Here is a 24479-nt window from a genome sequence, read left to right on the forward strand (position 1 = left end):
ATATAACTATAGACTTCTGAATCCTCATAGTGTGCGCACCATACGCTGTCAGTATTCTCCTGTGTCAGCAGCGAGAACGGGTAGTCACGTGACCACAAGTATGTGATTTGCATACATTTGATCACACGCCAACTAGACGTGACAAACGAATTGAGCAACACTTAACACGTCTAGTTGGAATGTGGCCAGAAGTATGCAAATCGCATACTTACGTTCATGTTAACGCCACTATTGCGGCCAACACAGGAGAATCCTGACAGCATGCAGTGTGCGCACTGTAAGGATTCCGAAGACTTTTAGCAAAAGACCAGACAATCTCTTTAAGTGATGCCTATTAAGTAACTATTGAAAATCATACTGATATAAACGATAATTGGTGCTCCCGTAGTGACAGCAAGGTCATTCTTGGAAGGAAATGAAGTCTTGAACTCATCATGATATTTTTCGTATAAAAGACAAATACCATTTTTGGACAAAATTAGAATCTCAGGATGTGACAAGGGATAAGAGTTACAATTCTCAGCTCATGCAGATCATTAAGTGGGCATAGCATATAATTTTCTCTATAATAAGACATGCAAGGAAGCACATTTTACTCTAGATACCAAAGTCATCAGAAATGCTTAGCACTTTAAATTCTTCTTAGTAGAAATGAATTTTGGTCGTTGAAAATTTTTCAGATGATCAATTCTATCTTAGTTCAAAGTGTAAAAACTCAACCTCCAAATATATATTAATAACGGAGGAGCTGATGTGTTGTATATATGCCCACTTGGCTAAAATACAGTTATATTCTGATGACCATGGTATATCCTCTCAAGCCTGGATAAATTAGCAGAAGTAGTTTATCTCTAATACATTTGAAGGTGAATGAATGGAAAATGAAAAATTTTGACCGCTGCATGAACTCAGGCCATGGAGTTAAGTTTGTTCTTCATTCCAGTAATCTATAATTGCAATCGGGCATATTAGGCCAGGCTATTCTTGGCTGAAATACAGAAACGGGTTAGAGGATCAGTTCTTGTAATCTATTTGACTATAGGGAAAGAGGGAAACACTTGGATACAGCCCAATAGCAAGCATAAACCTGGTTAGTCAAAATCCATTTTAGAATTGAGTTAAAGTAAAAATTCCCATGCACCCTATATAGCTGATGGCCAAATGCTTGTTCGGCTGACATCTCTCCCAACTATCCCATTTACTTACATGCTTGGCTATGGAGAAGATGGGGGAGAAAGGAGCAAACTACTCTTGGAGAAATAAAAAGGTCCAGCATTCAAATTCAATATCCTCGACCCTCATTTGGAAAGAGTTGAGAAGCAACCACATACATTACATTGTTGGCAGTTTCGGCTGACATTTGGTTAGTTTGTACAGGGGCCTTACATGTTGTGGACGGAACTGGCCATAGATTAACAGATGCGTAAAAAAAATCATTGGGATTACACATATATACTAATGCTGCATAACAATATTTTGTTCTGGAAACCTATTTCTTGAGTCGTAACTTGAAGGAACATGTCGAATATCCATAAGGATGTCACCATCTGGAGTAGTATTTCTGGTCATCTATGGAGACTGTAGGAGGTGTTGAAAGCTTGGAATGGATATGTTGAGCCATTGACCTTCCACATAAACATCTCAAAGGCCCCTTTGTTTGCACAAAAATCTCTTGTGCATGTAAACCATCTACCAAGCAAAATACATAGCCCTGGCAAGCAATGTGGCATGCGCCTAAATACAATAATATATGTAAATGTTTGGCTTCTTGTGCTTACTTAAAATATTAAAATAAGCGTTCCTTAACTTTGCACAGGCATGATAAGCAGCATGTGTACATCCTGATGGACCCCTGTAAAGTTCTTGTCTTTGAATTCAAGGCTGGGGGTCCCTATTGGAAGTTGACTGAGATGGTGTGTTCTGGGCCGTACAAGTGGTAAAAGACTGAACAGAACTCATAGAGGTCATAGCATGAGTTGTTCGGCCCATCATTGGAGGTCCAGAGACTGGTGAACCAAAGCTAGTGGGGCTTGAACTAGCTTCTTCAGTCTGTTGTAGTAACCTCACTCTTTCCATCTCTATATGTGAGAGTGGAGTTCCAGGAGAACACATAGTGTTAGAAGGGATATAACAGCAGTCTCGCCCAGGATAGAAAGATTCTGATTCCACGGGCCTTGGACATGTATCTGGAGAGACCCTTGTGAAATGCATTTGATTGTAAGGAATTTCTGAAGGTAGTGATGCATGTCCCATTGTCCTAGGCATTGGTGACTCTTGTACAAGATGCAAGGAGTGTGGTATTGGGAAACCGGATCTAGGTTGCTGCTCATTACAACTTATGTGGCTTGCAGAAGGGGTGGAGACCACCTGGACAGTGTATGGACAGGCCAAAGGAGGGTTGTACTGTTGGGCAGCCAAAAGTGCTTGCAACAGGCGCATCATATGTTGTAATTCCTTGCTGAGCTGAGAGACTTCTTGGTTGAGATTGTTAATCTACAAAAAAAAAGAAAGGCACTTATCAACAAATATAACTCTTGCTCTATCCCATTACTAAAAAGTGTTTGTCATAAGGGACTTCGTCCATTGTTGAGTTTTTTAGATACATGAAAAGAGAAGACACAAATGTTATAAAACAGCAAACTAAAGAGGACTCCCCTCTTCCATCTTCCACTGACCCAGCACAGGTTATTTGGTTTACTAAATGCCAGTGATGATCTGCTGTACCATCACTGAACCACTGCAGCCAATCAGTGGGCACATGTCGTACATATGATGAACTAATGACGCCACCCGGCAGCAGTAGCAAGCTAATAAACAAAGATCAGCAGGGACCACCAATGCATTTGCAATGAATCGGTGGGAGATTGAAGAGGTGAGTACTGTTCTTTTTTTCATAACTTTTGTGGATTTTTCTTTTCCTACCTAAGCAAGTCAAAGAGGTAAAGAAAACCGAAACCATGACTCATATAAAACCCAAGGACAGGTCTGCTCCAATGTTCGAGATTGTGGGTCCTAGCTATGAAACAACTAGTGTGACTTAAAATTTTACTGCCTTCAATTAAGTCTAACGAAAATTAATTCTTGATTAGTAGCGGTGAATTGTAATTAATCAGTAACTTTTGCATTCTTACCTCTTGATTTAATCTGCATATATTCTGCTTAATTTCTTCTGCTTCAGCTGCTAAGATTGGGTTAACTAAATGTATTCCTGAGGGGAAAAGAAAAAAGTAACATTAATGAACCTGCCTACTACAATTAAGTACAAAAAATACTATGAACAGTGTAAATTGTAATGCACACGCCCGGACTAACTGGCGTGTGCGTGTATATGTAGTGATTCCACTGGACCGTGCCGGAGAGTGAATACCTGGAAAGGCGTAACTAAGTATCCACCCGATCCGACCAAGGTCGCACGACGGCATACGACGCCAGTGCACCAAGGAGGGACCGAGCAGAGGGACCAGGTGCTACTCCAGGTCAGACCCCGGACACGGCTGTTGACCCACACCGGGGAATACAGGAACAGGCAGGTTAGGCTGGCACACAGACTGGTGGGTACAGGCAGACACGGCAGGTATGCAGACGGGTGGATGCTGGCAAGCACGACTGGTATGCAAACAGGGAGGTACTGGCAGGTACGGCCGGTATGCAGGCAGGTGGATGTTGGTAAGCACGACTGGTATGCAGGCAGGGAGGTACTGGCAGGTACGACAGGTTGGAGCACAGAGTGGATAGGACCCAGTACAGACTGGGACTCAGGAACAGAACCGCAGATGCGGTGGACAAACACAGCAGAGTGAGGCCGCCCCGGAGCAGCGAGCAAGAGCAGAGCAAGACGAGACCGCCTGGAGCGGTGAGCGAGAGTAGAGCAGGACGAGGCCACCTGGAGCGGCGAGCAAAGGGTCAGAGCAGAGAGACTGCAGGAGCAGTGAGCAAAGGGTCAGAGCAGAGCGAGACTGCTGGAGCAGCGAGCAAAGGGTCAGAGCAGAGCGAGACTGCCGGAGCAGCGAGCAAAGAGTCAGAGCAGAGCGAGACTGCCGAAGCAGCGAGCAAAGGGTCAGAGCAGAGCGAGACTGCCGGAGCAGCGAGCAAAGGGTCAGAGCAGAGCGAGACTGCCGGAGCAGCGAGCAAAGGGTCAGAGCAGAGCGAGACTGCCAGAGCAGCGAGCAAAGGGTCAGAGCAGAGCGAGACTGCCGGAGCAGCGAGCAAAGTGTCAGAGCAGAGCGAGACTGCCGGAGCAGCGAGCAAAGGGTCAGAGCAGAGCGAGACTGCCAGAGCAGTGAGCAAAGGGTCAGAGCAGAGCGAGACTGCCGGAGCGGTGAGCAAAGGGTCAGAGCAGAGCGAGACTGCCGGAGTGGAGAGCAAAGGGTCAAAGCAGAGCGAGACCACCTGGAGCGGTGAGCAAAGGCAGAGCAGAGCGAGACCATCTGGAGCGGTGAGCAAGGCAGAGCAGGCAAGAACCGCCGGAGCCGCGAGCAAGGCAGAGCAGAGGGGACAGGGCTCTGTTCACACGGAACAGACAGGAAGGGAAAGGCAGAACCAGATACCCACAGGGTACTTGCAGTGAAGTAGCGAGTGGACCACAAACTCACAAACGGAAGTACAGTGACAACAAGCAGGAGTTAGGTACGAGTTCAGACTGCAGAAAAAGTGAAGATATGGGCGTAGAGAGAAACAGGAAACAGGCTGGAAGATGGTTAGGGCAGGAACAGACACTGGGAAAGGACACAGACAACAGATCTAGGTATGCGGCCCCTAGAGGGTGGAAGGAACAGGCTAAAAGCGTGTTCACACGGGCCTGGAATTACAGCCTCCAGGAAAGGCAGCTGGCTAGAGTACACAGACAGGACACAGTTCAGACACGGGAACTGATACCGCAAGGCAGTAAACATTGACAGGACCTGGCACATCAGTGACTAGACGCCAACTGACAGAACAAGATGCTCAGACGAGGATTCCAGGGAGGGGCTGGGTTAAATACCAGGTGACAGACAGCAATAGGCTGAGGAAGCATCAGGGGTGTGTCTGCAGTAGCTATAAGAAACAGGAAGTTCAGCGGGCGTCGCCCTAAGCAGACAGAGCAGAGCAAAGCAGACCATATGGAAAGAAGCCAAAGTGATAGTCTGGACTGGAAATCAAGTGCGCGCTCTTGCACAGTGGGAGATGGACCACTATGCAAGGACGCCGCCAGGTATGTTACATAAATACATTAGGTAGGATGCAAGAGGATTACCTAACCCCAGCCACATATACCGAAATACACACATAATTGCATCCATACCACTTCTATGAAGAAAGCGGCCCAAATACTTGTATAAATTGTGCAGTTAAAGGGGACCTGTCACTGGATTTTTTAATTGAAACTATTTTCCTGCTCTAATTGGCACTGCTCCACTGATTCTGGAATAGTTTTTCTTTTTCATCTGCGTCAATCCATCCAAAAGTTATGACCCCCAGTAATGGTGGTGATAATTTTGCCTTCAATCAACTGGGAGTACACCACAGAACTTCTCTGTAGGCTTCGCTTTATCTCCTCTGATGCTGGCCAACGAAAACATGGCCACACCCACAGAGAAGTTCTGTGGTATATGCCCAGTTAATGAAGGGAAAATTTGCTTCTTTATTGCTGGGGGTCATAACTTTGGAACAGAGAGGCACAGAATAAAAAGAAATACTGTTCCAGAATCAGATACTCCGTTTAAATTTATACAATTCAGTAAAAGGTCCTGTCACCACCTCTGCTTCATACTGTTTTCATCAAAAGGACTGAGAACCGAGTGATTGTGTGTTTTACAGACGCTAACATCTACAATTCTGATTTGGGTCTGTTTGTGGACATTCGGCTATTCTATAGCTTTTAGGCAGGTAACATTTTTATTTTATGGGTTCTGAAGAAAGATAGTGACTAGTGATGAGCGAGCACTAAAATGCTCGGGTGCTCAATGCTCGGTTCGTGCACATTGGAATACTCAGGTGCTCGGTCCGAGCAACGAGCCCAATGTAAGTCTATGGGAAACTTGAGCATTTTTCAGGCGGCTCCCCCCGGTGGTCTGCAGAGGGGCTAAAAATTGCCCAAATCAATGGGAACAGTGCTCAAATGACATGGGAACAGCATGGGGAAGACCCCTGGAAGCATTTCTGATGCCCAGGTCAATGCTGTCAATGTTTACGGACTCACAATAAACTAACAAAAGCGAAACCAAAATGGATTTTACTGGGAAATATGTTAAGGAGCATCTTTTCCAGGGTAATGACTTGTATATAAGGCAAAATAAATATACAAAAACAAAAATGCTCCTCCACACCTTGGGCTATGTTCACACGTAGCGTTTTTTGATGCGTTTTTGCACTTTTGCATTGCTTTCAACCAAGACAAATGTATTCACCAGGAAATTTCATTTTAACATTTTACAACCTTATCTGGCAATGTGGTGTGTGACACATCATCAGACACATCCTGTTTCATTTATGATGGGGGGACTCTGAAAGTCACAAAGCCTATTTTTATAGGGCCATCAGGCAGCCCTTACTATTCTTAAAAGGCCAGAAGTCAGCCCTCGCTATTGTTAGAGAGCCATCAGCAGGCTATGCTTTGTTGTTCCCATTATTAATGAGTGAGTCTCCTATACTGTTATTTTGTATGCAGTGACTGCAAGGGCTGCCAAAAATTTGGATGCAACCCAATACCCCTTTGAAGAGACATAGAGGAGAGTCTCAGTAAAAAAATGTTCCCATTACAAAGTAGTGGGTCTCTTATAGTGGTAATGCTGTGACTGCAAGTTGTGCCAACATTTGGGAAAAAATACACTAACAATTTAAAGACACATAGAGTTGGGCCATAGTAACGAGTATGACATATTCCCATAACAAAGGAGAGGGTCTTCTATTCAGTTATAGGGTATGCAGTGAGTCCAACAGCTGCCAAAATTTAGGAAAAACCCCACTAACAATTTAAAGACACATACAGCTGGGCCACAGTAATGACATGTTCACATTACAAAGGAGAGGGTCTGCTATACAGTTATAAGGTATGCAGTGAGTCCAATGGCTGCCAAAATTTAGGAAAAAAAGCCCTATCAATTTAAAGAGACATAGAGCTGGGCCACAGTAACGAGTACGACATGTTCCCATTAGAAAGGAGAGGGTCTGCTATTCAATTATAGAGTATGAGCTGAGTGCATTGGCTGACAAAATTTAGGAAAAACCTTACTAACAATTTAAAGACACATAGAGCTGTGCCACAGTAACAACATGGTTCCCATTAGAAAGGAGAGAGACTGCTATACAGATATAGGGTATGCAGTGAGCACAATGGCTGCCAAAAGTTAGGAAAAACTCCACTAACAATTTAAAGACACATAGAGCTGGGTCACAGTAACGACATGTTCCCATTAGAAAGGAGAGAGTCTGCTATTCAGTAATAGGGTATGCAGCGAGTCCAACGGCTGCCAAAATTTAGGAAAAACCCCACTAACAATTTAAAAACACATACAGTCATGGCCAAAAGTTTTGAGAATGACGCCAAAATTATATTTTCAAATGATCTGCTGGCCTCTGGTTTTTATTAGTGTTTGTCTGATGTTTATATCACATACAGAAATATAATTGCAATCATATTATGAGTACCAATAGGTTGTATTGACAGTTAGAATGAGTTAATGCAGCAAGTCAATATTTGCAGTGTTGCCCCTTCTTCTTCAAGACCTCTGTAATTCTCCCTGGCATGCTCTCAATCAACTTTTGGACCAAATCCTGACTGATAGCAGTCCATTCTTGCATAATCAATGCTTGCATTTTGCCAGAATTTGTTGGTTTTTGTTTGTCCACCCGTCTCTTGATGATTGGCCACAAGTTCTCAATGGGATTAAGATCTGGGGAGTTTCCAGGCCATGGACCCAAAATCTCTGTTTTGTTCCATGAGCCATTTAGTTATCACCTTTGCTTTATGGCAAGGTGCTCCATCATGCTGGAAAAGGCATTGTTGGGCGCCAAACTGCTCTTGGACGGTTGGGAGAAGTTGCTCTTGGAGGACATTCTGGTACCATTCTTTATTCATGGCTGTGTTTTAGGTAAGACTGTGAGTGAGCCGATTCCCTTTGCTGAGAAGCAAACCCACACTTGAATGGTTTCAGGATGCTTTACAGTTGGCATGAGACAAGACTGGTGGTAGCGCTCACCTCTTCTTCTCCGAATAAACTGTTTTCCAGATGTCCCAAACAATCGAAAAGGGGATTCATCAGAGAAAATGACTTTGCCCCAGTCCTCAGCAGTCCACTCCCTGTACCTTTTGCAGAATATCAGTCGGTCCCTGATGTTTTTTCTGGAGAGAAGTGGCTTCTTTGCAGCCCTCCTTGAAACCAGCCCTTGCTCAAAGAGTCTCCGCCTCACAGTGCGTGCAGAAGCACTCACACCAGCCTGCTGCCATTCCTGAGCAAGCTCGGCACTGCTGGTAGTCCGATCCCGCAGCTGAAACAGTTTTAAGATACGTTCCTGGCGCTTGCTGGTCTTTCTTGGGCGCCCTGGAGCCTTTTTGACAACAATGGAAGCTCACTCCTTGACGTTCTTGATGATGCAATAGATTGTTGACTGAGGTGCAATCTTTGTAGCTGCGATACTCTTCCCTGTTAGGCCATTTTTGTGCAGTGCAATGATGGCTGCACGTGTTTCTTTAGAGATAACCATGGTTAACTGAAGAGAAACAATGATACCAAGAACCAGCCTCCTTTTAAAGTGTCCAGTGATGTCATTCTTACTTAATCATGACTGATTGATCGCCAGCCCTGTCCTCATCAACACCCACACCTGTGTTAATGGATCAATCACTAAAACGATGTTAGCTGCTCCTTTTAAGGCAGGACTGCAATGATGTTGAAACGTGTTTTGGGGGTTAAAGTTCATTTTCTGGGCAAATATTGACTTTGCAAGTACAGTAATTGCTGTTAAGCTGATCACTCTTTGACATTCAGGAGTATATGCAAATTGCCATTACAAAAAATGAAGCAGTAAACTTTGGAAAAATTACTATCTGTCTCATTCTCAATACTTTTGGCCATGACTGTAGAGCTGGGCCACAGTAACGAGTACGGCATGTTCCCATTAGAAAGGAGCGGGTCTGCTATTCAGTTATAGGGTATGCAGTGAGTCCAACAGCTGCCAAAATTTAGGAAAAACCCCACTAACAATTTAAAGACACATAAAGCTGGACCACAGTAACGACATGTTCCCATTAGAAAGGAGCGGGTCTGCTATCCAATTATAGGGTATGCAGTGAGTCCAACGGCTGCCAAAATTTAGGAAAAACCTCAATAACAATTTAAAGACACATAGAGCTGGGACACAGTAACAACATGTTCCCATTAGAAAGGAGTGGGTCTCCCATACTGTTTGCCTATGCAGTGAATGCAACATCTGCCAAAAATTTGGGGGAACTCCAGTGCCCCTTTGCAAGAGACGTAGAAGTCGGAGGTCCTCCTGAAAACAATGTTCCCATTATTAGGAAGTGGGTCTCCCATACTGTTTGCCTATGCAGTGAATGAAACAGATGCCAAAAATTTGGAGGAACTCCAATGCCCCTTGCAAGAGACGTAGATATGGTAGATATGGTGGTGACATGGTGGTGGAGGATGAGGATGAGGAGAAGGAGGAGGACAAGAGCAAATAGACAAAATCGGGAGGTGCATGGGAATAGAGTTAGACCTCCCAAAAAAAAGACACTGTATTTGAGTTTATGTTATGCTGCCATCATTCGGTGGTGTTGAGAAGTCCGGCCCAATCCAGCCCTTGTTCATTTTTATAAGAGTCAGCCTGTCAGCATTTTCAGATGACAGGCAGATGCGCCTATCAGTTATAAGTCCACCAGCGGCACTAAAAACCCGCTCTGACAAAACACTAGAGGTAGGGCAAGCCAGGTCCTCCAAGGCGTAGAGAGCCAGTTCATGCTTTGTGTCCAGCTTGGATACCCAAAAATTATAAGGCACAGAGGAATCATGGAGGACGTTAGTACGGTCAGCAAGGTACTCCCTCAGCATCTTCTGAAACTTTTCCCTCTTTGTGAGAGTACCTCGCGCCTCAGGGCCTGTGCGATGGGAGGGTCTGAGAAAACTGTCCCAGAACTTTGACAGTGTTCCTCTGCCTCCAGCGTTTTCAGATGGGAATTTTTTTAATAATTCCGCAACAAGGGCATTCTGGTACTGCCCCATTTTATTAGGCCTGTCCGGCGTGGGAATAAAAGACAGAAAGTTCTCCTTGTAGCGTGGGTCTAAAAGGGTCACCGACCAGTAATGACTGTCACACAAAATTTGGACAATGCAAGGGTCACGGGAAAAGCAGCGTAATATAAACTCAGCCATGTGTGCCAGACTGCTAACAGACAAGACTTCTGTGTCCTCACCAAGAGGATGACTGACCATGCTCTCTTCCTCCTTCTCCCTGTCCTCAGGCCATCCAGGCTGAACAGACGGTATGACAGTTGTGCAGGTAGTACCGTCTATAGCACAGGAAACTAGCTCCTGTTCTTCCTCCTCCTCTTCCTCATTATCACTCAATCCTCATTGAGATGAGAGGAGGCTGGGCTGTTTATAATCACCCTGTATGGTTCCTTGCTCCATCTCATCGTGCTTCCCCTGCAATGCATCCTCTTTAATTATGAGCAGAAAGCGTTTCAGAAGACAGAGAAGCGGGATGGTGACACTAATTATGGCATCATCGCTGCTCACCATCTTGGTGTGCGGTTTGTCACATAAGCACATTAGCTTCAGCACAGCCTGTTGCCGCTTGGCCGAGGCAGTGCTCCAGTGCTTTCAGCTTGTGATTGATGTGGTCATTTCGGAGATGGAGGCTGAAGAGGAGGAGGAGGTGCAGGAGCTGTAGAATGTGGGCGCAACCCTGATTGACCCAGGGCCTGCAATCCTCGGCGTTGGGAGGACGTGCTCCGTCCCAAGGTCCTACTGGGTCCTGGCTTCCACTATAGTAACCCAGTGTGTCATCAGCGAGATGTACCATCCCTGCCCACAAGCACTTGTCCACGTGTCTGTGGTTAGGTGGACTTTCCCAGTAACTGCGTTGTTGAGGACACGGCTAATGTTGTGGGACATGTGCTCGTGTAATGCGGGGACAGCACACCGGGAGAAATAGTGGTGGCTGGGGACTGAGTACCGAGGGACGACTGTCGCCATCAGTTTGCGGAAAGCTTCCATCTCCACGAGCTTAAAAGGCAGCATTTCGAGTGCAAGCATTCGCGAAATGTGTGAATTTAGTAGTGCGGTCTGTGGGGCATTGGCTGCATATTTGCGCTTGCGTTCCAAGGACTGAGATAGGGACAACTGAACTCTGCGCTGGGACACGGATGTGGACGTACTTGCTGATGGCCCTCTTAAAGGGGCCGCGCGCGCCGTCCTAAAAAGTCCCCGGCTAATGGCCGGAGGACTTCCCCTATAAAAGGCACATCCTCCAATATGGAGGTGCCCGTGCAAGGTTGTAGCTTTGTGTGTGATACTCTGCTTCAACCCTCAGGTCCCGCTGCTAGCCAGACTACCAGTCCAGCCCGCCAGCCAGACTACAAGTCCAGCCCGCCAGCCAGACTACAAGTCCAGCCCGCCAGCCAGACTACAAGTCTAGTCTGCCAGCCAGACTACAAGTCCAGTCCGCCAGCCAGACTACAAGTCCAGTCCGCCATCCGGACTACTAATCCAGTCCGTCCGCTTTTCTACTCTCCAGCCCAACAGTCGCCCTACTGCCAGTCCGCCAGTCTGTCTATGGGCTCTGCCCGTCTGCTTACCTGGAAGCACCTGCCGTGCCTACCAGCCAGCCTACCTGGAGGCTCCTGCCTGTTACCTGCCGTGCCTGCCAGCCTTCCTACCTGGAGGCTCCTGCTGGTTACCTGCCGTGCCTGCCAGCCCGCTTACCTAGAAGCACCTGCCTGTTACCTGCCATGCCTACCAGCCAGCCTACCTGGAGACTCCTGCCTGTTACCTGCCTTGCCTGCCAGTCTGTCTGCCCGGATCACCCGTCAGCCTGCCTGCCGTGCTCATCTGCTATACCAGTCAGTCCCTGCCTTCTGACCCGTGGGAGTCACCTGCTCTCATACAAGGTCGGTCCCCAGAGTAGCACCTGGTCCCTCTGCTCAGTCCCTCCCTGGTCACGGAGTCGATTGAGCCGCTGTACGACCTTGGTTGGTCCGAGTTGATACCTAGTTACGCCCCTCTGGTCCCTCCTTGCACCGCAGTACAGAGGTTCCACCACCCGGATCCGTAACACAGGGTCTTTAAAAAACAATCAGACTCAAGAAGATCTAGACCTAACAGTTGTACTGGCAACTTCCGTTGTGCTCACCTTGTGTCTGCAGCTACCACACTGCTTCTTCCTGCCTGTATGCTTCTGTCCTTGCTCTGCATGTCCCCCTGCCAGGTTGGGTCAGTTACTATATCATCCACCTCGTCTTCCACTTTCGCACCCTGGTCCTCCTCCTGACATTCTGTCAATTGTGTCTCATCATCATCATCCACCTCTTGTGACAGTAATTGCACTTTCCCACTGTCGCCTTCGTGTGACCGTGGCTGCTCAAATATTTGGGCATCGCTGCACACGTTCTCCTCTTGACTCGCTTGAAGCTGGCCGGGGCGAGAGGCCCGAATCTACAAATGGACAACATTTGTAGATTCAGGCCAATATACAAAAGTGAACAGCTCTTCTGAGTGTCCAAGTGTGGGATCAGTTGTCTCCGGACACTTGGCATGGTGGGAGAAAGGAGGATCAGGGTGAGGAATATGCAGTCCAGACTCACTGAGACTTGACCGTGTGGAAGACAGGGTGGTGGTGGTGACAGAGTGACTGGAAGCATTATCTGCTATTCAACCAACAATCTTTTGACACTGCTCTGTGTTCAATAGTGGTGTTGTGCGGTCCCCTAGTAATTGGGACAGGAAGGTCGAGCGACAAGATGTGGGTGTTTGTTGTGGCACAATTTCAGCTTGTCCCTTGCCACGCACAGTGCCCATTTTAAATGGAGGACAATATTTTCCACGTTCACTAGAAATGGCTGATATTGGAATGCAGTTATATGTGATACGCCTGACAGAGAACCACGGTTTTAAATAGCAGGCCTGTAATTTACTAATACTATTCTTCATAGAGACTTAGTGTGAATAGCTTGACCGACACACTGCAACGAAATGAAAATGGAAGCCAGAAATGGCTGATTTTGGAAAGCAGTTATATGTGATACGTCTGACAGAGAACCACGGTTTTAAATAGCAGGCCTGTAGTTTACTAATTCTATTCTTCACAGAGATCTCGTGTGAATAGCTTCACCGACACACTGCAACAAAATGGAAATGGAGGCCAATATTTTCCACGTTCTGTTCTGGATTTTTATCGCTGTAATATGGAAAAGATAATAAATAACCAGGATTAAGATTAAAAGAAAAATTGGCCCTGGCCCCTGATACCTGGGGCTATATCTACAAATATTTGTCACAGCAGGATCAGTCACAAGTTGAACATGCAATGGACCCTCTTGTGCTGTATCATGCATTTCAGTCTATAACATACCCTGCCTGCCTTGGTTTTTAAGCAAATAACCAGGATTAAGATAAAAAAAAATTGCCCTGGCCCCTGATACCTATGGCTATGTCTACAAAGATTTGTCACAGCAGGATCAGTCACAAGTTGAACATGCAATGGACCCTCTTGTGCTGTATCATGCACAACAGTCTGTCACATACCCTGCCTGCCTGCCTAACTCCTGCTATCACCTTCATCACTGAAAATATGCAGCTGGATTAGTCCTCAAAGGACTGTTAGTTCAGATGGATATATATATGTTGTGGAATACCTACACTAACTATAAACAAGCAAATCTCTCCCTGACGCAGCAGCATCTCTCCCTACTCTGCCTGTTTCCAGGGTAGACTGTGACGAGCATGGCGGCGCTAAGTCTTATATAGACCTGATGACGCTATGCAGCCAGCCTAACACTGTAATGCCCACAACCAACATGGCTACAGCATTACAGTGCATGGCAGACAATCCCTGCATGTATATTGGTGCTAAAGAACGCCAAACATGCAGGCCGAGTTCCCACCCGAGCAACCCAGAAATACTTGCCGAGCTTGTCGAGCACTATGATGCTCGGGCGAGTACTGAGTAGTGGCGAGCATGTTCGCTCATCACTAATAGTGACCAGACACAAAATTTACCTAATTATGTAAATGTAGTAACTTTATTGTAACCAAATGTAAAAGCTTTTTTAATCATATGTATATGTTGTTTGAGATGGAGCTGTAATCCATTCAGTACATGGTAAAATGCAGACAAAGGAAGTATTTAGGAAAACTAGCCAATTTTCGATCATCACCCACTTACGCCACTGACTTCTGCTCTAAGGCCCATATAATTTCACTATAAAGTGCTTTTTAATATTAAGGGCCCCATTTTTTTATCAAAGTAAATCATATGGGTCACAAGCAATCGAACATGAAGCCCCCATCTCTTATTCTCTCCTTCAACTTACCTACGTACCTTCTGTGACCTTGTCATCGTGAATGAAAATACAATTCATTTTACTAACAATGGCATGAGTATTGTCCTTACCGATCATGCGTGCAATGTACTGACAGTTTCCTCCATTTATACTCATGACAATAAAAAAATCAAGTGGTGGCTTGAATACAGAGGAAGCAGCATTTGTTTTCATTCACGGAGTGACAGCATTTCCCTTTAGTATGCCATCATTCATACAATAAAAAAAACAACATTTGACTTATTTAATTAGCCGACGCATGGGAGATTCCTAATGGCCTGTACTCACAATCATCACCGATAAATGGGATAGACATGTGAGATATAGTGAGATTATTACCACGCGCCATTGACTTTACTGATATGATAGTAATCAGGATACGGTGAAGTTTACAATGGAGTCTCTTGTGCTTGCTATATATTTTCTAATTTTGGTATTATTTCTTGGAAATTGATGGATTGTCTCAGTAGGAATACCTGGTTTCATGTGCTCTTTTAGGATAGATTGAGCCATATGTGCAGAACATATTCCCACTGCAGTGAAAATGTATGGCTGGTCACAAGTTTACAACGGATAATAGCCGGTAACTGGCCATGACTGAAGTTGGCCCCCATAATGGCCATCACCATTAGCTGATCACTGTCCCGTCAAGGGTTTTCCTGGCTCATCGTATTGATGACTTATCTACGGGGGGTAGAGGATCAATATGAGATTAGTGGAGGTCCAACAATTGGCACCCCCAACAGTCAGCAGTTTTTAGCTCCGGCATCTCTTCTGTTATCTCTTAAGTTATGCAATTCTTTTTATTACTTTTCCATTGACAGAGCTGTATGAGTTTTTATTGTTTTACGGGACAATTTGTAGTTTCGAATTACACTATTAATGTAATGAAAAATGGGAAAAAAAATTTCAAATAGTGTGTAGTTGAAAAATAAAAACAACAATTCTCCATTCTTTTTTAAAGTTTGTCCACTTTGCGGTAAAAATGACTTGTTAACTTTTTTTGTGGGTCGGTATGGTTATGATTACATCAAATTTATAGTTTTTGTTATGTTTTACCACTTGAAAGAAAAATAAAAAAATTAGTTTGTGTTGCCATTTTCGGAGAGCCAAAACTTTTTTTAGTTTTCTTTTGATAGACTTGCATGAGGTCTGTGAGGTCTTCTTTTTCTTATTGTTGTTTTTTGGGAGGGAGAGGACGTGCTGCAGTTTTTACTAATATCATTTTGACTTTCTCATCTCTTTTTCATTCAATTTTTGGAGAGGTAAAATGAAAATTATTCTGCCATTTTTTTTTTTTTTTGGTGTTCACTGTGAGGGATAAATATGGTAATATTTTATTAGTTCGGACGGTTACAAACTTTTTTTTTCTTCTTTTTTTGGAAAAGAGGGGTGTTATGAAGTTTTCTATTTATTTTTTCTATCTGTAACTGTTTTTTTTTTACATTACGTAAGAGGCTGTTGCGTTCAGGTAGGAGACCCGTGGACAGTCCGTCCGTGCATTGTGGTCCACGCCCGGACAGAGTTTCACTGATGCCTACAGAAGTCCTTGAATTGCTGCAATCAGTGTAATGCCGATTGCAGCAGTTAGAACTAGGTGTCAGCTGTATGGACCTCACTGCTGGTGCACACATCTGAATACATGAAAAAAAAAGGTATTGATTATTAATTAATATCAACCACTTCATATTTCTACATTTCAAGGATAATTCTGGTCTTAACATTCTTTATGTTGCAAAAACTTAGATTACGTTTTATTATATTAGTGTTGCCCTAGTTTATGAAGCTTATTTTAGTCTGCTCAATGTAAAAACCAGGACATAATAAACCTCAGTGTTTTATCATTGTTCAGAATTTTGTCCTCATTTCCAAATTGTACAATCTGTACCAGTTCATTATTAAAGAATGTGCACACTGAAACTCTTATGACAATTGTACACCATGTTCCAAATTATTATGCAAATACTATTTCTTTCTGATTTTCAGAGTCAGTATAATGTTCAAATCATCAGCCGCTAGAGTGTAAATCACATTTTATTGGACAAATCTCCCAATGATAACAGTATTTTATTCAAAACTAAAAAACTAAAATCCACTGTTCCAAATTACTATGCACAACAGAGTTTCCAAACATATTATAGGTTGTAAAGAACTGAAAATAGTCATTTGTTGAATTTGCAGCATAAAGAGGTCACTGATTTACTGAAATCAAAAACATTTTAACAGGCTAAGGTACATGTTATCATATACCACTTCTTTGATACTACCTTCACAGTTCTTGCTTCCATTGAACTTGTGAGTTTTTGGAGAGTTTCTGCTTGAATTTCTTTGCAACATGTCAGAATAGCCTCCCAGAGCTGCTGTTTTGATGTGCACTGCCTCCCACCCTCAATGATACTTTGCTTGAAGATACTCCAAAGATTTTCAATAGGGTTGAGGTCAAAGGATGATGGTGGCCCCACCATGAGTTTCTTGTAATGTTCTGCTACCAGAGCTAAGGAAAGAGAGGAGATCTGTCCCTACGATAGAACTCAGCTGAATCCCTACGATGTAACAGGGAACCTGATCCTGCGATCAGACCTGCTAAAGTCCTAAGCTAGTCTGTACGAAGACCTATAGATGTGGGGGAGGAATCCCTACAAGTACTAAGGACTGGGAGGAATATGGGACACCTCCTAACAGAAATAGTAGCAGACAGACGAACAAACAAAATATAAAGAACATAGAGGTCAGTAAACCAAGCAAACTAACAGAGCAAGACACAGAGCACAGGCTAGCTAGAAAGTAGATATACAATGAAGTCCAGCAAAGCCAGAAGGGCGGAGCAGGATTAAATAGGCCAACAAGGTCATGTGACCAGCAAAGGAAAAAACCTAAGAGCAAGGTTCTAACAGTACCCCCCCTTCTAAGAGGATCCTCCGGATCCCCTAGGACCAGGCTTATCAGGAAATCTCCTGTGAAACGCTCTGATAAGTCTGGACGCGGAAACATCATCTGACCTCACCCAAGAGTTATCCTCGGGTCCGAAACCTTTCCAGGCCACAAGATACTGCAAACTACCTCTATACCGTCTAGAGTCAAGGATGCGAGAAATTTCATATTCCCCGTCCTCCACCACCGGAGGAACAGAGGCAGAGGCGTCACCATCCGACACAACAGCTTTTTTTAACAGAGAGACATGAAAGACCGGATTAATTCTCCAGGAGGTAGGAACCTCCAACCTAACAGCAGATTGGTTGACAACCTGAAGCACCTTAAAGGGCCCTACAAACTTGGGACCCAATTTCTTAGAAGGAATCCTCAACCGCAGATTCCTAGAGGACAACCAAACCATGTCACCAACAGCGAACAAAACCTCCTGTCGTTTCCTATCAAAGTAGTCTTTAGATTTTCTGTTGGCCTCCTGAAGATTACCACGCACATCCGTCCAAACTCTTTCCAAATCACCGGAAAAATTCTCCTCCTCAGGCACGGCAGATCCCAACTTGGAGAACGACCCAAACGACGGATGTCTCCCAGAACAACAAAAAAAAGGCGAACAACCAGCAGAAGAAGATGTATGATTGTTCAGAGCAAATTCGGCAAGTGGCAGAAACTCAGACCACCCCTCTTGATTGTCTGCCACAAAACAACGCAAGAACTGCTCAACATCCTGGTTTTTCCTTTCTGTCTGGCCATTAGATTCAGGATGATATCCGGACGAAAACGACAAATGAATTCCCAACCTGTCACAAAAGGCACGCCAAAAACGAGCCACGAACTGAGGACCCCTATCAGAAACAATGTCAGTAGGAACGCCATGAAGTCTGACAATTTCCTTGACAAAGGCCTTAGCGAGAGTTTTAGCGCAGGGCAGTTTGATGAAGGGAACCAAGTGACACATCTTACTAAAACGGTCCACGACCACCCAGATGACAGTAAAACCCTCAGAGGGGGGAAGGTCAGTTATAAAGTCCATAGCCAAATGTGTCCAAGGAGCACTGGGGACCTCCAAAGGACAAAGCAACCCCGCAGCAGGAGTATGTGAGGACTTAGATCTAGCACATACAGTACATTGGCGTACCCACTTAATGACTTCCTTCTGCCATCCAGGCCACCAAAAACTGCGACCCACCAGTCTCTTGGTCTCAGAGATTCCGGGATGACCTGCCAACCGAGATTCGTGACACTCAACAAACAAATCTCTCCTAAAGGTCCCAGGCACAAACAACCTCCCATGAGGAGTGTTAGATGGGGCATTCTCCTGAGCTTTAAGAATCTCATCTTCCAAAACGGAGTCTAAAGCAGCTATCACAACACCTTCTTGTAAAATGTTTTCCTCTTTCTCAGCACCGACTATGGGAGAAAAACTGCGAGACAAGGCATCCGCCTTAACATTCTTAGTACCAGGGATGTAAGTAACGGAGAAATTAAACCGCGAGAAAAACAGTGCCCACCTAGCCTGACGGGCATTCAGGCGCTTGGCAGCGTCAACATATATCAGATTTTTATGATCCGTAAGAACCTGAACTGGAAATTCCGCACCTTCCAAGAAGTGGCGCCAGTGTTCAAATGCGAGTTTAATAGCCAATAATTCCCGATTACCAATATCGTAATTCAATTCAGTCTCCGAAAATTTTTTTGAAAAAAAGGCACAGGGATGTAATCCATCCCCGTTATCCTGAGACAATACTGCGCCAACCCCCACAGAGGAAGCATCAACCTCAACCAAAAACGGCCTAGTAACATCAGGCTGCATAAGGATGGGAGCAGAGGTGAACCTCTCCTTGAGATACACAAAAGCTTCAATGGCCTCAGAAGACCACTGAACCGCATCAGCACCTTTCCTGGTGAGATCAGTCAGAGGTTTGACAATACTAGAAAAATTTTTTATGAATTTTCTATAGTAATTGGCGAAACCCAAAAACCTCTGTATCGATTTCAAACCAATAGGCCTAGGCCATTCCTGCACAGCCTGAACCTTAACCGGATCCATCTCAAAACCTTTGCTGGAGATAATGTAGCCCAAAAAACTAATTCTCTGTACAGCGAACTCACATTTCTCCAGCTTAGCAAAAAGCGAATTGTCCATTAATAACTGTAATACCTCACGCACGCTCCGCCAATGAGACTCCAGATCTGGCGAATAAATCAAAATGTCATCCAAATACACAACCACATTTTTACCGATCAAAGGTCTAAGGATGTCATTAATCAGATTCTGAAAAAATGCAGGAGCATTAGTAAGACCAAAAGGCATAACCAGATTCTCAAAATGACCCACAGGAGTGTTAAAAGCAGTCTTCCATTCATCACCCTCCTTCATGCGCAACAGATTGTATGCCCCCTTAAGGTCAATTTTAGAGAACCACTTGGCCCCCAATAACTGGTTAAACAGATCAGGAATCAATGGCAGTGGGTAAGGATTGCGTACCGTAATTTTGTTAATCTCACGAAAATCCAGACAAGGACGTAAACCGCCGTCCTTTTTTTTTACAAAAAAAAATCCAACCGCCACAGGAGACTTAGAGGGCCTAATGTGACCGGCGGCCAAACTTGTCTGTATGTATTCCTCCAAAGCCTTCCTCTCAGGAATAGTAAGGTTAAATAAACGACTTTTAGGAAGAGTCGCTCCAGGGACAAATTCAATAGAACAATCATAGTCTCTATGGGGAGGCAAAACCTGCGATTCCTTCTCAGAAAAAACTCTCCAAAAATCCTGAATAGGAACAGGCAATTCTCCCCTATCCAAAGCTGCAATACGCCCGTTACAACACTTGTCATAACATTTATGGCTCCAGGATTTAATTTCACTGGTAGACCAATCCAGTACAGGATTGTGACATTTTAACCAGGGCAATCCCAATATTACTGGAGAAGGCAAGTTATTCAACACTACCAAATCCAATTTCTCATGGTGAACACCATTAATAGTGAGAGGAAATTCACAGACCTTGAGAGTAATATTCTTCAAAGGGGAGCCATCCACAGAAACCACAGCAATGGGGGATGATAAAGGTTCAGGTTTTAAATTGAGTTTTTCCACGAATCCCCCATCAATTACATTCAGTGTAGACCCGCAATCAACAAACACCCGAAATTCCATTAATTTTTCCTGAGCAATCGTGGAAGCAGCTAAAAATACACCCTTGGAATTTAAACAGGCAATACGGGCATGACTGACCATTTTTTTTTCTTTCTTCATACGAAGCTCACAGCCTTTAATCAAATGACCAGATTTTCCGCAATAGAAACACAAGCCTTTCGAAAAACGACGGTCTTTTTCTTGAGAGCGAGGTGCCACCGATCCAATCTCCATCGGTTCACCACTGTTAGTACACACATTATCATAACCAGAAACTGACATAGCAGAGGATTTGCTCTCATTAACCCTAGCACGCAGTCTTCTATCCACCCGTATAGCTAATTGCATAGCCTGTTGCAAATCCTCAGGTGTAGGATAAGCAATTAGCAGGTCTTTAACCCTTTCACTGAGCCCAGCAAGAAATAGACTTTTCAGAGCAGAATCGTTCCACCCTGTTTGAGTGGACCAACGACGAAAATGTGTACAATATTTTTCGACATTACCTGATCCTTGTTTTAAACGTCTCAACTCAGTTTCAGCTGATGCGACACGGTCAGGATCATCATATAATAGTCCTAAAGCAGAAAAAAAACTATCCACTGATCTGAAGCATGTATCACTAGGTTGCAAAGAAAAGGCCCACTCCTGAGGCTCTTTGCGCAAAAGTGACATTATGAACCCTACGCGCTGGGATTCATCCCCAGAGGACTTGGGTCTCAAACGAAAATACAGTAAGCAAGCATTTTTAAATGAAAAAAATTCTCGATGTTCACCAAAAAATAAATCCGGCAAACATACCTTAGGCTCCAAGAAATGTGCTCCAGAACAGTTACTCACGTGCTGACGGAGCTCGGCCACTTCCAGAGAGAGTCCCTGCAGGCGATGAGCCAAATCCTGAACCGACACCATGATGGAACAGAAAAATCTTTCCTTAGAGAATTTGCTGGCTGGACTTACTGTAATGTTCTGCTACCAGAGCTAAGGAAAGAGAGGAGATCTGTCCCTACGATAGAACTCAGCTGAATCCCTACGATGTAACAGGGAACCTGATCCTGCGATCAGACCTGCTAAAGTCCTAAGCTAGTCTGTACGAAGACCTATAGATGTGGGGGAGGAATCCCTACAAGTACTAAGGACTGGGAGGAATATGGGACACCTCCTAACAGAAATAGTAGCAGACAGACGAACAAACAAAATATAAAGAACATAGAGGTCAGTAAACCAAGCAAACTAACAGAGCAAGACACAGAGCACAAGCTAGCTAGAAAGTAGATATACAATGAAGTCCAGCAAAGCCAGAAGGGCGGAGCAGGATTAAATAGGCCAACAAGGCCATGTGACCAGCAAAGGAAAAAACCTAAGAGCAAGGTTCTAACATTTCTCTCCTTTTAAGCCCATAGCAGCCAATGACTCAGAGATATTCTTTGCAGCATGACATGGTGCATTGTCATGCATGCAGATTATTTTACTACAGATGGCACGGTTCTTCTTTGTGTACCATGGAAGAAAGTGGTCAGTCAGAAACTCTATACACTTTGCCGTGGTCATTTTCACACCTTTTGGGACCCTAAAGGAGCCTACCAGCTCTCTCCCATGATTCTGGCCCAAAACATGACTCCACCACCTCCTTACTGTTGTCGCAGCCTTGTTGGAACACGGTGGACATACACTAACCATCCACTACATCATTCATCTGGACCATCCATGGTTTCATGGCCCTCATCAGTAAACAAGGTTGTTATAAAATTAGTCTTCATGTGTGTTTGGGCCCACTGCAACAATTTCAACAAGTGCTTGTAAGCACTGTTTAGAGGTTGCCTAATAATAGGTTTATGCACAAATGCAAACCTCTGGAGGATCCTACACCTTGAGATAAATGGGACTACACCAGCAGCTTCAAATATCTGTTTGCTGCTTTGTAATGTTATTTTAGCAGTTGTTCTCTTAATCCAATGAATTTGTCTGACAGAAAACTTCCTCCTTATACCTTTAGCTGCATAAACCCCATCTCTGACCTGTATCAGCCACAAATCTCTTCATAGTGCGATGAACAAGCTTACGTTTTCATGAAATATCTAATATTTTCGTACCTTGTCCAAGGCATTTGTTACACATACGCTGCCTATGTTCAGATAGGGGCAAGACCGGTTACATGAATTTGTTGGAATCCTGGGGGAATCGTTACTCAGGACGACCATAGGCTGCAGCTTCTCTCAGGCACAGGATAGATTCAATTGCTGACCAGACACATTTGACAAGAGCCCTCAGAAACGGTAGAACAGTAACATTTAATGAGGCACGGCCAGTGCAATTCAAGTGTCTCTTTGAGCAACAGGCTCCAGTAACAATAGTACAATCTCCTTCGCAGCACATTAGTACACAGTCTATCCAGTAGCACAGTACAGCACAGTTTTAATGCATACACAACCACAGGCTTTTCCTTCACAAGGACTCAATAGTACACAGCATTCTTTATCCTGCATGGAAATCGAGGGGAGGGGGTTTGATGAGGGAGATGATCCCTATGACAGAATTCCTCCCAGTCCTTATCTTTCTGCGATAATACTCCACACTGTTAACTCAGGGAGTTTATCTGACCTGTGTTTAGCTTCCCTCCTTACCTGAATTCTGTTCCCTTGCCTTCTGTGAGATGCAGATCATACACCACCTTTCTCTTCGGCTCTAGCCAGACAGCAAACAACTTCCCCAAAATCCTCCTGGGGCTCTGCTAAAACACTCCCTGTCTCCTGTGACTGTGTTAACCCCTCTAGTGGCTGGATGCTTCTGGAGCACAACACTTCCTGTGCTTGTGTTACTTCTAATAGTTGCTGGATGCTTTTGAAGCAACAGCACTACTTCTGCATGTCACACTCTTCCCTCCTTTTTGAATGTCGTCCTCGACATTCGTCTTAATTGATCAATCTGTCCAATTTTGAGACAGTGGTGACAGTTGAATAACTTCATATACATATTGGCATTGTCAAATTGGTATAACGTTCATAAACATTGATAACAACCTCTTCTTATGACCTTTTTCTTGTAGGATGCCTGTAAGAAATAAACAATTAACACAATTAAAACAATCAGCATCTCTTCAGCTGGAGCTTTTCATACGTCTTCAACCAGCTCGCTCTCACTAGGCTTTAACAGTTCTTTGTTTCTGCAAAGTCTTTTAAGGAAAACAAGTCTTTCCACCAGGAAACATCTTTTATACTGCCTCTAGGTGGGGAATACCACTCCAGTGGGCTTACCTGGTCCATAGGCAGAGATACCTGTTTCCAGTCGACAGTCCTTGGCACTTGACTCGGTTCACCAAGTGTCTCATATGTCAGCATCACGTCTCGAATCGACATCCTCCTGGTGGGTTGTTGCTCAGATACCACGAGTTCTTCAGTCACAGGAGTTTCTTCTGCCACACTCATTTCCCGTGCTTCTTCAGATGCTCCTGGAACTGCCTCTGCAAGTTCCTGTACTTCTCCGGAATCGCCTGGTTCCACACGGTCTGGTAATTCAGCTTCATCTGAGTGTCGATCGGTCTCTCCAGTGACCGGTGTTCAATCATGAGATCTGAATTGGACTTCATCTGTACTCCTTGGTACAAACTCTGGAGCCTCGGGACTTAGTTCACTCTCCTGATGATGGTACATCCCTCTCCTTGCTGGTCCGAGAAATACAACGGTGTGCTTTTCTTCATCGGAACTTTCAAGGTCAGTATCCAACACCGGAGCTTCAATCTGTGGTGGTCTCTTAGTCGATCTGCTTCTGGGAAGTCTTGTTGTGGTGGGAGATAATCACAGGGTAGTAATAAATTCCAATGGACTATTCTGGTTTTCTTGTCCCCACTTTCCAATCGGATTTCATATACTGGACTGTCACTGGCTTTCCTCTTTATGACCA

The 24479-nt window shown here is 44.5% G+C and overlaps 1 protein-coding gene across 1 annotated transcript in view; it reads right to left on the reverse strand.

Annotated features, from left to right (window-relative positions):
* Positions 1–238: 238 nt before the first annotated feature.
* KCNH4 (potassium voltage-gated channel subfamily H member 4) overlaps positions 239–24479 on the reverse strand; it is a 252586-nt gene continuing 228345 nt past the window's right edge. The window contains exons 15-16 of the mRNA XM_073683560.1: positions 3132–3208; positions 239–2493 (exon numbers count right to left, since the gene is read on the reverse strand). Coding sequence (XP_073539661.1) covers positions 1876–2493; positions 3132–3208 — 695 coding nt within the window. The 3' untranslated portion in view covers positions 239–1875. The remainder of the gene's footprint in view (positions 2494–3131; positions 3209–24479) is intronic.

Source organism: Phyllobates terribilis, unplaced genomic scaffold, assembly GCF_046119375.1.
Source record: "Phyllobates terribilis strain yellow unplaced genomic scaffold, ASM4611937v1 Scaffold_5__5_contigs__length_657084704, whole genome shotgun sequence".
Classification (NCBI taxonomy): Eukaryota; Metazoa; Chordata; class Amphibia; order Anura; family Dendrobatidae; genus Phyllobates; species Phyllobates terribilis.